The sequence below is a fragment of the Cygnus olor genome, chromosome 28 (assembly GCF_009769625.2).
Source record: "Cygnus olor isolate bCygOlo1 chromosome 28, bCygOlo1.pri.v2, whole genome shotgun sequence".
NCBI classification, from domain to species: domain Eukaryota; kingdom Metazoa; phylum Chordata; class Aves; order Anseriformes; family Anatidae; genus Cygnus; species Cygnus olor.
The window spans coordinates 1,647,139-1,660,114 of record NC_049196.1 but is presented as its reverse complement, the minus strand read 5'-3'; the positions used below and the strand labels follow the sequence as shown (position 1 = coordinate 1,660,114).

At 69.5% G+C, this 12,976-nt stretch overlaps 2 protein-coding genes across 2 annotated transcripts; one reads left to right on the top strand and one right to left on the bottom strand.

Annotated features, from left to right (window-relative positions):
- Positions 1-1,752: 1,752 nt before the first annotated feature.
- Positions 1,753-9,175, bottom strand: NES (nestin). The gene is given in 5 exon segments (XM_040538967.1): positions 1,753-2,282; positions 2,284-5,684; positions 6,377-6,450; positions 7,110-7,234; positions 8,234-9,175. Coding segments are annotated over 5 exon segments (4,578 nt in total). The 5' UTR covers positions 9,047-9,175; the 3' UTR covers positions 1,753-2,117.
- Positions 9,176-10,460: 1,285 nt separating this feature from the next.
- On the top strand, positions 10,461-12,952 carry LOC121060841 (collagen alpha-1(III) chain-like). Its single transcript, XM_040538979.1, has 3 exons — positions 10,461-11,805; positions 12,115-12,485; positions 12,917-12,952. Exon 1 carries the CDS (start codon positions 10,664-10,666, stop codon positions 11,618-11,620), a length of 957 nt encoding a protein of 318 aa, XP_040394913.1. The 5' UTR covers positions 10,461-10,663; the 3' UTR covers positions 11,621-11,805; positions 12,115-12,485; positions 12,917-12,952.
- Positions 12,953-12,976: the final 24 nt, after the last annotated feature.

Sequence of the window (12,976 nt, the reverse complement as noted above, 5' to 3'; positions counted from 1 at the left end):
GGGGGGGGGGGTGAGCGGCTCCTGGGGGGCACCGCTGGCACATCCAGCACCCAAAAAGCCCCCCCCCCCAAATGAAATTACGGCGGTGCTGGCCCCCGTGGCCCCCGGTTTGGGTCAGTGGCTTTTGGCGTGCCCCTGCGTGCTCTGTTGGGCACGGGGTGACCCCGACACCGGGGGGGCTGGGGGGGCTGGGGGGGGCTCTGTATGGGGTTAGGGGCATAGGAAGTTGGGGGGGGGGGGGCCACGCTCGTCCCGTTTGGGGACACCCGCTTTAGGATTTTGTGCAGCCTCGGGTCGAGCATCGCTGCAGCCCCTCGCCAAGCGCCCCGCGGCCGTGTCCCCCCCCCCTCCACCGCTGACCCCCAGCCCTCGCTTCTTCTTCCTCCTCCTCCTCCTCCTCCTCCTCCTGGGGGCTGCCGCCCCCCGCCCCCCCCCGCCATCTGTCCCCCCTCGTCTCTTTGGCAGCCCCGGGCCGGCAGGAATGCGGATTAATTTCGGGAGGAATGCCGCCCCCCGCCTCGCTCGGCTCCGAGCCCCTCGGCGGGGCCCCCACACCCCCCCGGCCCCATCCCACGGCGCCCCCACGGCCACGACCCCGCTTTTTTGGGGGGGTCCCGGGGGGGGGGGGGCGCACCCGGAGCTGCCGCAGGCTGACGCTGCCCAGGCCCCGCTGCGGGGCCGGATCGGGGCCAGGGGCTGATTGAACGCAGGCTCCGGCGCCTGATTAAAGTAATCGGCGGGGATTTTTTTGGGGGTATCGCGACGTTCGGGATCCGCTCGAGTTTGGCCTTAAAAGGAAGCCGTCGCCGGCGGGCAGGGGAGGGGGCCGGGGGCTTCGCGCGGCCAAGGCTGATAAACGGAGGGTCCTTATCTGATAAATGGAGGGTCCTTATCGGCGCCCGGCCCCGCGTGCTGCCAAGGGCACGGCCGGGCCAAATCCGGCACGTGGGCGAGCGGCGCGGCCCCGGCGGCCGAGCAGCGGCGCTGAGCGCACCCGTGGGTGCTGAGCACCGCCGCCGCCGCCACCCGCGGCCCCTCCGTGCCCGCCGTGACTCAGCCCTTTGCTGGCGGCAAGGCGCCCGTCCTCCGGCCGCTGGCGCGTCTCTGCGCCTCGTCCCCGTGCCCGGCACACAAAGGGGCGATTGAGGCGCCCCGGGCGGGGGGGGCTGGGGGCACCCACACCCCTTGGGGACCCCTGGAAGCGGGGTGGGAAGGGACAACGCTTGGGGTTGGGGTGCTCGGGGTCGGGATGTTTGTGGTCGGGATGCTTGGGGTTGGGGTGCTTGGGGTCGGGGTGCTTGGGGTCGTGGTGCTTGGGGTCAGGATGCTTGGGGTCAAGATTCTCGGGGTTGGGATTCTCGGGGTCGGGATGTTTGGGGTCAGGATGTTTGTGGTCGGCGCGCTCGGGGTCAGGATGCTTTGGGTCCTAGGTAGCTCCGGGGCAGGGCGGCCCCGCAGGCACCGTGCCCGGCCCGGGCAGGGCTCGCAGCCACTTTCTGCTGTCTCATCGCTGAGTGCGCTGGCACGGGGTCGGGGTGGGCTGGCGTCCCGTCCCCACCCTGCTCTCTGCCAGCTCCGAGCCCCGAGCAGCACCCCCGGGGCGGGGGGATTCAGCTTTGCCGTGCAGCCCCCGCCGTGCCCTCCCCGCACCCCCAGCCCGGCCCCGAAGCCGTGGGGCTCCTGTCCCACTCCCCCCCCCCCCCCCCCCCCCCCCCCCCCCCCCGCAGGAATGAGGGACGCAGCAGGTCCGAGTGGGAGGACGAGGCTTTATTAAATTAGTGTCGAGGCAGCAAATGCGTCCGCCGTGGGTCAGCGCCGCCAGCGTGGGCGGGTTGGGGACGGGCACCCCTGGGTGCCCTCGCCCAGAGGTGACAGGGGAGCGCGGCCCCAAACCCCGCTGCGCCCCCCCCGGGCCGGGCTGAGCCGGGAAGGAGGAGACGTGGGGTTTAAATTAAATACTGCGGTGGAGAGCGCACCTGGGGGGGCACGAAACGAGGCTGAGCCCAGCGGGGCCGTGGGGTTCGGGGGGCACGGGGTGAGCCCGGTTCTTCTCCGCTCTCGGGACGCGACCTTCTGCCGGGCATCCGCTTAAGGAGGCAAAATCCACACGAAAAGTGTTAAAAACCACAAGGAAACGGGCGTGCTACGCGGGTGGGGGCTACGGGAGGCGTCCGATTGTCGAGAGGGAGCGGGGCTGCGGGGGTGGGGGGGGGGGGGGCCCGGCCGCCCTCACTCGTCCCCCGAGGCCCAGGGCTCTGGCTCCAGGCGCGGGACCTGGTCCCCCGTGGGGGACAGCGCGGGGACGGCGTCGGCCCCGCCGTGCTTGCCGGGCAGGGGGAGGCTTTGGGGGGCATCGGCGGGCTTGGCGGCGGGGGCTTCGCCGGCGATGCCGTTGAGCCCCTCCTCGGCGAATTCGGCCAGGTCCTCCAGGCTGGCCTGGCGGTGCAGCCCGTTCAGCTCGCCGCCCTCGGCGCGGCACGGCTCCGCCGGCGCCTCCTGCACCGTCGGCTGCTCCTCGCTGGACGAGGAGCCCCCCTCGTCCTCCTGGGGGGGCTCGGCGCTGCCGCCGGCCCCCTGCCCGCCCGCCGCCAGCCTGGCCCCCAGCACCAGCTCCTGGTTGAGCTCCAGGGCTTGCTCCACTATCTCCAGGATATCCGAGTCCTGCAGGACGTCCGCCGGCAGCTGTGCGGGGAGAGCGGGCGCCTCGGGGCTGTCCTCGGCCTCCGCAAAACCTCCCTGCTCCAGCGGGGAGCCTGGGGAAGGTGGCTCGGCGTCGGAGGGCCCCTTGTCCGGGGGGCTGTCACCATCCTGCGCGTCCTCCTCCAGGGGCAGCTGCTTGGCTGGTGCCTGCTCCGCTTTTTCGGGCGGTGGAGACACCGGAGCCGCCGGTGGCTGGAGCTCTGCCGGGGGGATGCGCTCGTCCTCCTGCCCCGGGGGGGTCTCCGCCGGTCCCTGCGGCCCCAGGGCATCGCAGCCTGGGACTGCAACATCTTCTCCGCTGGCCCCGTGCTCCTGCTCGCCCGTGCCATCGAGCTCCTCCTCTGGCTCGGCGGCGGAGCCCTCGGAGTGCCCCCGTCCCTCGTCACCCTGGGGTGCCTCGTCGGCATGCCCCACGGACAGCCCCTCGGCCACGGGGGAGCTGGGCTGTGCCGCTGGCACGGCCGAGCCTTCCTCCAGCTCGGCAGCAAAGCCCCCAGCATCATCCTCGTCCTCATCCTTTGGCATCTCCTGTTCTTCTGGGGGCATCTTCACATCTTCATCTTCACCCCCAAAAGCCTCCAAGTGCTCTTCGGCCTCTGGCTCCGGAGATGCGTCTCCAGGAGCTTTGAGATCTTCCTGGCCGGCTTCAGCCGCTTCAACTTTAATTTCTTCAAAGTCCTCCGAGATCTCAGCTTCCTCCCAGCTGGACGCCTCTTGGCTGGGAGCAGAAACCATGAAATACCCTTCCTCTTCCTCGGCACACTCCGTCGCAGGGGCCAGCTCCGTCTCCGACTCCTCTTTGTGGCTATCTGGCACCGAGGCAGCTGCTGCCTCGTGGCTCCCTCCCAGCTGCTCGTCGTCCTCCAGCTCCGTTTCAGCTCCGGGCGCTGTCTCTGTGGCCTCCTCGCTGGCCACGGGGTTTGGGCTGGCTGCAGCCAGCATCTCCCCTTGGTACGCGCTCAGCGGCGTGCTGTCGGGCAGGGTGTCCTCCAGCTCAATCCTGCCCGTCCCCGACCGCTGAGCGTCCTCTTCCGTGGGCTCAGCGCTCCCCACGCCACTGCCCGGATCCTGCTGAGGTTCTGCGGGGTCGGTGCTGCCGCTCTCCAGCTCCGCTGGCTCCGAGCCGAGCTCGCCTGCGGCGCCCTGTGCCTCCCACACCTCCTCCAGCGCCTCGGACGGGTCCTGGGCGTCCCCGGGTGCCTCCGTGGTGCCCCCCTGCTCAGCCTCCTCCAGCCCCGGGGCCGGCTCAGCCTCCTGCTCCTCTTCGCCTTGTGTTGGTGCCTGCTGCTGGCTCAGCACCTCGCTCCCAGCAGCTTCCTCATCCTCCTCCTGCGCCTCCTTCACCTCCGCGGGCGACGTGCCGCCGGCTCCCTCCTGGCTTTCTGGTGCCCCCGTGCTTGGCGGGTTGTCGTCCGCCCGGGCTGGCTCTTGGGGTGTGACGTTGGCGTCCCCTCCTGTCCCCTCCGCGTCCCCCGCTGCCCCTTCCCAATCCTCTGCTCGATGCTCTCGGCCGTTGTCCTCGTCCCCCGTGCCCCAGGCGTCCTCTCCCGGCTGCAGCTCCGTGTCCTGCTCCAGCCCGTCCTCCTGCAGCTCCTCCGGCTCCTCCAAGCCACCGCTCTCCTGCCTCAGCTCCTCGTCCCCCCAGGCCTCCCCTGCCCGGGGGTGCTCTCCCCCCATCGCCTCCTCTCCTTCCCCTCCCTCTTCTTCCTCGCCATCCCCTGCTCCGTCTGCGGTCTCCCCTCCTTCAGCCCCCAGCGAGTCTTCTTCTGCCGGCCCGGCCTCCCGGCTGCTGGGGGGCTCCAGCTCTGGGCACGTCTCCTGCTCCCTTTCCCCTCCTGCAGCCGCAGCCGCCCCCCCGGGGGGCATCTCCTGGTGCCCAAACTCCTCCTGCTCTCCCCCAACCAAGTCCTCCTCCTCCAGGCTGCTTTCCGAGGGGAGAACCGGGCGGCTTCCCACCGGGAGCGCGCAAGCGGCTTCGATCTCCCCCTGCGGGCATTCCTCCTCTCGCCTCTCCCTCTCTTGCTCCGGGAGCTCCTCGTCCTCCCTGGAGGGGCTCCAGGCTCCCCTCGGCTCCTCGTCCTCCGAGAGGTGCAGCGCCTCCGTGCTGGTGGCCTCCACGTCGTCCTCCCCTGGCTCTGGCTCCTCCTCGCCGGTCCCTGCCTGGATGGGACCGCTCACGTCCCCTTCCCGGGGTGCTCCCCGCAGCCCCCCGCTCTGTTCTGGGCTCGGTGGGCTCGGTATCTCCTCCTCCTTGCTTCCTTCCTCCTCCTCCTCCTCCTCCTCCCAGGGTCCCGTCTCCTCCTGGCTCTCCGTGTCGCTGGGGGACGCGGGCGCAGCGCCGCGGGGACCGGTGCCGTCCTGCTGAGCGCTGCTCTCGCCTCCCAGCCCCTCGGGGACGCCTCCTCCGGCTTCCTCCTCCTCCATTTCGGGGACCCCAACGCTCAGGGCCGGCTCTCCCCCCTCGTCCCCGGCCTCCTCGGCCTCGCGAGCCTCCACGGGCGGAGAGGGGCCGGGGGAGCGGGCGTCCCGGGGGGCGCAGGCGGCGCTGAGCGCGGGCTCCTCTTTGGGCTGGGCATCGTCCTGCATCTCCTTGAGCGCGTCCTGCAGCACGTGGCTCACCAGCTGCTCGGGGTACAGCTGGCCCTGGGCGGGCGGCGTCCCGGGGGGCTCCTCGGGGCCTTCGGGGGGCTCCTCTGGGCTCCTCTCCCCCGCGTCCCCCCCCGGCCGGGCAGGACCCTCTGCCCCTGGGCTCCCCGGGGAGAGCAGCGGGGCGGCGTGGGTAGGGGCAGCCGGCTCCCTGGCCTTCGGTGCCTGCAGGACCGAGCTGATTTTTTGGAACTCCCTGGCGCCGGGGCTCTTGGTTTTGGGGGTCGGAGCCTTGAGGGCGTCCCCTGGGGCCCTGGGTGGCTGCGCTGTCCCCTCCGGCCAAGGGAAGGCGGCGGGGCCGGCGCGGTGCTTGCTGCTGCTCGCCTCCAGCTTGACATCTGCAAAGAGCCAGGGGGGAGCGCAGTGGAGGGGGGGGCACAGCCCAAAAAGCCGGGTCGGCCCCAACGGGACCCCAACGGGGCACAGCAGCACCCGAAACACCGCGGGGACCGCAGCGGGAAGGCACCGGGTGAGGGGGGGGGGGGGGGGGCCTGGGGGGCACGCTGGGTGCTTGGCCAGGGGAATTTCAACCCAACAGCTCCTCTCTCCCCTCCCGCTGACCCTGGTCCTATTTTTAAAACAGCCCCTCCACGGAAAGTGGGAAATTCCTCCCCGGAGAGCTGCCAGGAGCAGCACCGGGGGCCGGGTCGGGAGCGCAGCGGGGTCGCGCTGCTGGGGCAGCAAATGGGTGGGGAGCGGGGGGGGGGGGGGGGGGGTGTCTGTTTTTTTTTTTTATTTTTTATGGAGGAAGCAATTCTCAACCTGCTGCTGAGCCCGGGGTCCCGTGCTCGGGCTCCTCGTGCAGGAATTTAACAGGAAAAAATAAAAAAGGAGGCGCCGAAGGAGATAAGCCCTTATCTGCTCCGTGCCGAGGTGCCGGCGAGCCCGGTGCCAGCACCCCGCCGCTCACACCTCCCTGCCGGGGGGAGCGGCGCTGCCAGGAAAATGCTGGTGCCCCCCGCTTTGGCCCCGGCCCCCCCCCTTACGTCTGCACTGGGTCTGGTCCCAGCACACCCCCCCTGCCCTTTACCTCGCAAGCCGTTGGCCAGCTTGAACTCCCCGGGGGCCATCTGCAGCCGGGTGCTCTCCGCTTCCAGCAGCGTCCTGCGAGGAGAGGAGGTGGCGGGGCGGGGTGGGGGGGCGACACACACACGGGGGGGGGGGGTTTGCGCCCAGGGCCGCCCTCACCGCCGGCTCAGCTGCCCCGGGGCTCCCAGCACACACACACCCCCCCCAACCCCCCCCAGCAGGCTGAGTGCAGGGAAACTGAGGCACGAAGGGGCTACGGATGGCTTTGCTCATGCCAACCCACTTGGCAACCTCGCCGCGTGGTCCCAGCTCGGCGTGGGCACGGGGGGGGGGGGGGGACACCCCAAGGGTGCCCCCGCCCCCCCCTCGCGGGTGTCCCCTCGCCAGCCCCCTGGGCCCCCTCCCATCCCCCTGCCGCTGGGTGACATCAGCTCTGCCGGGGAGGCCCCTCGGCTGGGGACAGCCCCTATTGTCATGCTAATTGCCCCCCCAGCCCTCTGCAGCCTGCCTTTGTCTGGGGCCATCTGGAGGGGCTGGGATTGGGGCTGGGGGGCTGCAGGGTTCGGCCCCGAGGTTGGGGGGGGGGGGGGCAAAGGTCCCGTCCCCGCTGTCCGGCCAGGCTGGGAGGTGCTGCAAGGGGGCTGCTGGCCGTGGGGAGGGGATTGGGGGCACCGGGGTCCCCCCCTGGGATCGTAGGGTGCCCCGCGGGTGCCCTCCCACCCAAGGGACCTCACCTGTAGGTCGCCACTTCCAGGCTGAGGGACATCTTGAGGTGCATCAGCTGCTGCCTGTCCTCCAGGACCTGGGCGATCTGCGCCCGCAGGCTCTGCTTCTCCTGCTCCAGGGCCTCGATGGCCAGCTGCGGGGACAAGCAGGGGGTCGGGGACCGTGCCACTGGGACCCCCCCCCCCCCCCCCCCCCCCCCAAGACGGGGACGGGAGCTTCGGCGGCACCAACGGCTCCTGCCCGGGTGGTGTTTCCCACCACCCCCACCACCGCTCTTCCTCCCGGCCCTGACCCTCTGGTCCCGTGGGAAATGATGGGAAATTATTGCTCCGTCTCCTTCCGGCCCCGGCAGCCGGAGGATGGGGGTGAGCGGCCGGGACTTGGCTCCGGGAGCTGCCCGCAGCCTGAGCCGCGGCGGGGAGAGGGTCACCGGGTCCGTCCCGAGCCCAGCACCCCACGGGGTGACCCTTTTTTCCACCCATGGGAGCCCAGCACCCCTCGGGAGGTCAGAGGGAGAGGGGTCCTGGGGGTGCCTGGGTCCTCAGCGCCTCTCGGGTGTCCCAGGGGCATTCGGTTTTTGCAGGGGGGGTGGGATTTGGAGAGGGGAGAGGTGGGCGAGGAGAGGAGCCGGGCAAAAATTCAAGAGGGAAGCAGCTGCTGGAGGAGGGATGGAGAGGCTGGAAGGGGGGCTCAGGACCACGCGATGCCAGCGTGGGAAGGATGCGTCCTTTGGGGCGGGCGGCTGCGACGCCCCCTTCCCCATCCCAAACCTGGAACAAAGAGGGACCCTTCCCCGCGCGGGGGCTGCAGCTCCAGCCGCCAGCCGGGGCCATTCCTGGCATTTCCAGCCCCGTCCCCCCCCCACAGCCTCCCTTTCCTCGATGAGTTTCGCAGCTGTGTGCCTGCAGCTGTGCTGCAGCCGGACAAAGTTTTTCCTCCCCGACACCGGCAGGACGCCGGCGGCAAGGGGCTGCCACTGCCCCCGGGGCTTGCAGCCCACCTTGGGGCCAAAACCCACCCGTGGGGGCTCCTGGAGCTGCGGGGCGACGCTGTCCCCTCTGCCTGTCTGTCTTGGGGTCTTCTCCTCCTGCCCCCTCCCCACCAGCTCCCCCTGCCCCCTGCTTCTCCCCACCTGGAACTTCTCAGCCTCCCCGCGCTGCTCCTGCCACTGCCGGGCCAGGTTGTCCTCCAGCAGCTCCTTGCGCGCTCTCAGCGCCGCCAGCTCCTTGTCCAGGTGCTGCAGCTGCAGCTGGCTCTGCTGGTTGTCCTCCGCCGCCTTCCAGAGGCTCTCCTTGGCCTGGCCGAGCGAGCCCTCCAGCTGCGCCACCTCCGCCTTGTAGGTCTCCACCGCCCCCCTCCAGATCTCCGCGAGCCTCCTGGAGTAATCCTCCACCTCCAGCGGCTGGAAAGCCGCCGGCACGCAGCGCAGGCTCTCCAGGCTCAGCGAGAAGCTGGCGAGCTCCCGGTCCAGCCCCGCTTTCTCCTCCTCGTGCACCTCCAGCAGGGCTCCCACCTCCTTCTCCAGCTGCACGGCTCGCTCCTTCAGCCAGATCTGCGCCCTCCTCTCCTCCTCCAGCTCCTTCTTGCCGGCCGCCAGCTGCCTCTTGGCTTCCTCCCGCGCCGCCTGCTCCTTCTGGCACCTGCTCTTCACGTGCTGCACCTCCTCGTAGAGGTTGTCCCTGGCCAGCTCGGCCGAGCACTTCTCCCTGAAGGCGCGCTCCAGCGCTGCCCGCAGGGCTCGCAGCTCCTCCTCGTACTTGGCCCTCCACGGCTCCGCGGCGGGGCCGCTCTTGGCGCCGCGGATCTCGGCTCGCAGCCCCTCGTTCTCCTCCTCCAGGAACTTCACGCGGGCCAGGTAGGCCTCCAGGCGCTTGTTGAGGTCCCACATCTGCAGCGACTCCTCACCCAGCAGCCTGGCCCCCACCAAGCCCTCCATGCTCAGCATCGGGGAGCCCGAGGACGACGGCAGGAGCGGTGCGGGCGCGGGCGAGCGCAGCAGCTATTCATACTCACCCCGGGCGAGTGGGAGGCCCCCGAGACCCGGGCAGAGGAGCGGCTTTAACTCTTCCGCAGCCGGCGCAGCTGCTGCCCGAGCCGTCCCCGTGTCCCCCCCCCGCCTCCACGTGTCCCCCCCCGCCCCCCATGTCCCGTCAGGACATCCGGCACTCCTCGAGCGGGGACGCCGACGTGCCGAGCTGGAGGGACGTGACCAGGGTGGGGTTGGGCTTTGCCGTGCCTCAGTTTCCCCACCAAGCACGGCGCAGTTTGCAAAGGGCGAGCTCGGAGCTCCGGGGTGCGGTGCCCCCCACAGCTCGGATCCCGCTGGGGAACCCCCCCCCGAAACGTCACGTCCCTGGCGCCTCGAGGTGCTGGACCGGCTGCCGTGGTGCTCAGCACGGAGCTATTTGGGGCTTTCCACGGGCAGGCTGGCAGACACCTGTCCCCTAGGGCTTGGCCGCGGGGACCCTTTTGTGCTGCTCCAAAACCCGGGGCTGAGCAAACCGAGATGGGGCCGTGGAGGGTTTCAGCGCCCCGGGGAGGAGAAGTCCCCGTGGGGATGCTCCGAAACCTGGGGTGAGCAAACCACTATGGGGCTGTGGAGGGATTTAGCGCCCCGGGGAGGAGAAGATGTCCCCGGGGGGATGCTCTGAGCAAACCCAGTGCCTCTTGGTGGCAGGTTGGGGCTCAGCCACGGGCACCGCTTTGGCACCGATCCTGCCCCAGCGCGGCTCAGGGCTCACCCAGCACCCCGGATCCATCCCAAGGGGCATGGGGAAAACTGCTGGGGGGGGGAAGGAGGCGAGCGGAGCAGCAACCCCCAGCCGCCCCCCCTGCTTCCAGCTGTGCCCCTTTTGGGTTCCAGATGTTGTGCTGCCGGAGCTGGGAGCCCCGTGGGGCTCGCGCCGTGGCTGCCGATCGCCGCAGGTTCCGCTCGCAGCCGCCGGAGCTCGGTGAGGAGCAGCCCAACGTTTGGGTTTGTGCCCCGCGTCCGTCCACCCGCCCGGGCTGCTCCCATCCTTCGGGCGAGGAATTGCGTCGTGGGGATTGTTTTCCTTTTTTTTTTTTTTTTCCCCTTTTTATTTCCCCCAGCTGATTTATTTGGGGGGAGGGAGTTAAAAACGCAAGCTTGCTGCGAACAAAAGAAAGGAAAAAAAATAATGAAATCATCTGGGGAGAGACTTTTTGCCAGCTCTTTCTCTCCCAGCCCTTCCTCTCCCGGAGAGGCGGCGGGGAGGGTGCCCGCTGGCCCCTTCCAAGGAGGAAAAGGGCAAAAAAAAGGCAATGTCCCCTCCCGAGCTGGCCCACGGCCGGCTCCCAGCCAGCTCCCACCCTGCTCCAAGGAGAGCCGAGCAACAGTCCCCTCTGCTGGCAACACCACCCGGAGCCACCCGGAGCCACCCGGAGCTTTGCGCCTGTCCAGGGGCTGGTTGGGACCCCACAGCCCCTGTGCCATGGCCTGGGGGGCGCGGGGGTCCCCAAAAGTATCAGTTTTCCACTTAATCTCCAGCCAAATACGCTGAGATTTCCTCCTCCGGGGCCTCCCCGGTGTCGGTCCCACGGGATGTGGGGCAGGAGCGTTGCCTTCCTCCCTGCCCTCGCTCTCCTCTTCCTCCCCGAGGCTCTCCTTTGGCTTTCCCTGCCGTGGCCCCGTCCCCTCGTCCCCGTGACAATCCGGCAGGGCTCAGTGGGACACCCCAAAACCCCCGTGGTGTGCAGCGTGCCCCCTGCTCCCCTGCTTGGGGGATGTACAGGGGGAGCACCCCGGGGTGGGGGGGGTCTGCGTTGCCCCTTCCCCTGTGGGGTCAGGGGTTACCTGGGGTGGGGAACGTCCCAGTGTCCCTACAGGGCAGTCCCGGGGTGGGGATGTCCGCGTGTCCCCCGAGGATGCTCAGGGCCAGGAGCTGCTTGGGATGGGGACATCGGTGTCCCTGGGGGTGTGCTCGGGGTCGGGAGCCTCTGGTGTGGGGACATCCGCGTGTCCCCGGGGGGTGCTTGGGGTTGGGATGCCCCCAGGAGGGGAACATCCACATCTCTGGGCGATGCCTGGGGTTGGGATTTGGCCCCAGATGGGGACATCCATGTCCCTGAGGGGTACTCCGGGTTGGGCCCCCCAGGACGGGGATGTCCCTCCCTCTGCGGGGTGCTTGGGGGTGGCAGCGGAGGTCAGTCGGGGGGCAGGAGGTTTTGGGGGGCCACAACCCCCCGGCCCCCAGCAGCGCGTGCTGTCGCAGGGCTCAGCGGGGTGCCAGCGGGCTTGGCACAGGGTGCTGCTACGTGGCTTCGAGCAGGGCCCCGGCAGGAGGAGGAGGAGGAGGAGGAGGAGGAGGAGGAAGCACAGCTGGGCACGGGGACACTTGCAGCCTCACCACGAAGGGGACGCAGCTGGGGACCACCGGTGTCCGGGGCACACTTTTTGGATGGGGTCCCCACGGGGCCTCCGGTGCTGGGACAAAGGGAAGGGCTGGGAGGGCCCCGACGCCTTCTGTGGGGCTGCGGCAGGGGGATGGGGATTCTCTGATGTCTGATAGGGGTTGTGCCCCGCTGCTGCCTTGCACTGACCGCTCTCCCTTCCAGGCACCGGCTGTCCCCGGGGCTGTCCCCTCTCACCAGGACACCCCGGGGACAGCGCGGTGGCCCCGCGGCGCAGCGTGGCGGAGCCGCTTTGCCGAGCCGGCGGGGAACATTTGTTCCCAATTAGGACGGGTAAGGCTCCTCGCTGAGCAGGCACTTCGCCTTTCCCCCATCCCCGAGCGTTTGGCCACAAAGTCCCGGGCGCAGGATGTGAGCTCATGGCCGCGCCGGGAGCGAGCAGCCGAGGATCCGCTGGGGGGGCCCGGGTTCACCCCTGCCCACTGGGACATCCGTCCCTGTGTCCGTCCCCACGTCCGTCCCCACGTCCGTCCCCGTGCCCATCCCGCTATCCATCCCCGCCCCGCGCCACCACGCCGCGCGCATCGCCCGCCGGCCGTGCCGCTAACGAGACCTTCTCCGCCGCTCCTAATTATTTCCCAGGGCGACGGATGATTAATTCTGCTCAGGAGCTGCGGCTTTCTGCAAACTCACCCGAGCAATTATCCGGCAGGCGCCGCGCCGGCCCCCCCCGGGGTGGAGGATGCTGCACGCCAGAGAAAGTTTTGAGCGAGATCTGGTTAAAAAAAGCTCCGTCGTGGAGCTCGGCTCTGTAAGGGGGGCAGACCCCAAACCCGGCTGCGCCCAGGGCCCCGAATCCAGCCCAGCCTCATCCTGCTCCGCGGGGAGGATCTGGGGCTTGGCGTGCTTAAAGCACCCCCCCGGGAGCAATCTGTGAGCCACCAGACCTTGAGACGCGTTCATTACCCCAGCCCCGTTGGGATGTCCCTCTTCTCCCATCCCATGGGCTGCAGGTGGGGAAACTGAGGCACGGCGTGTGCCGGGACGCCGGCTCTTTTGGGGCTGAAGGAGCCCCCGGCCCCCCCAGACCCACATTGTGCCTCCAACACATGAGGGTGGCACGGGGGAGGGGGGGGGGGGGGGCGGTTTGCATGACAAAGCCACAGCAACCGGGACCCCTGCCTGCAGCCCCCTCCCCAATTGGGCTGAAAATGCCAAATATTGGGGTAAGCACCCAAAAAAACGAGGGGCTGTGGTGGGGAGGTTGGGAGGGGGGGCGGGGTTGGGGTGCCCCTTGCATCCATGGGGTTAAATAACGTGCCCGCCCGGAGCATCCACCGCCCGCCGCACGGGTCCCGTGCTGGCTTTGCCAGGAGGGAGGGAAGGGGAGGGACGAGGCGCCTGCCAGCACGGTAATATATATATATTTTTTTTCCTTAATTAGGGGAAGGAATAAAATATAAAAGGAGGAGGGAAAGAGGAAGGAAAAAAAAAAAAAAAAAAA

What these genes read in the sequence shown, in the direction of transcription:
- LOC121060841 (XM_040538979.1), top strand. Translation starts at nt 10,664, where the DNA reads ATGTGGGGCAGGAGCGTTGCCTTCCTCCCTGCCCTCGCTCTCCTCTTC.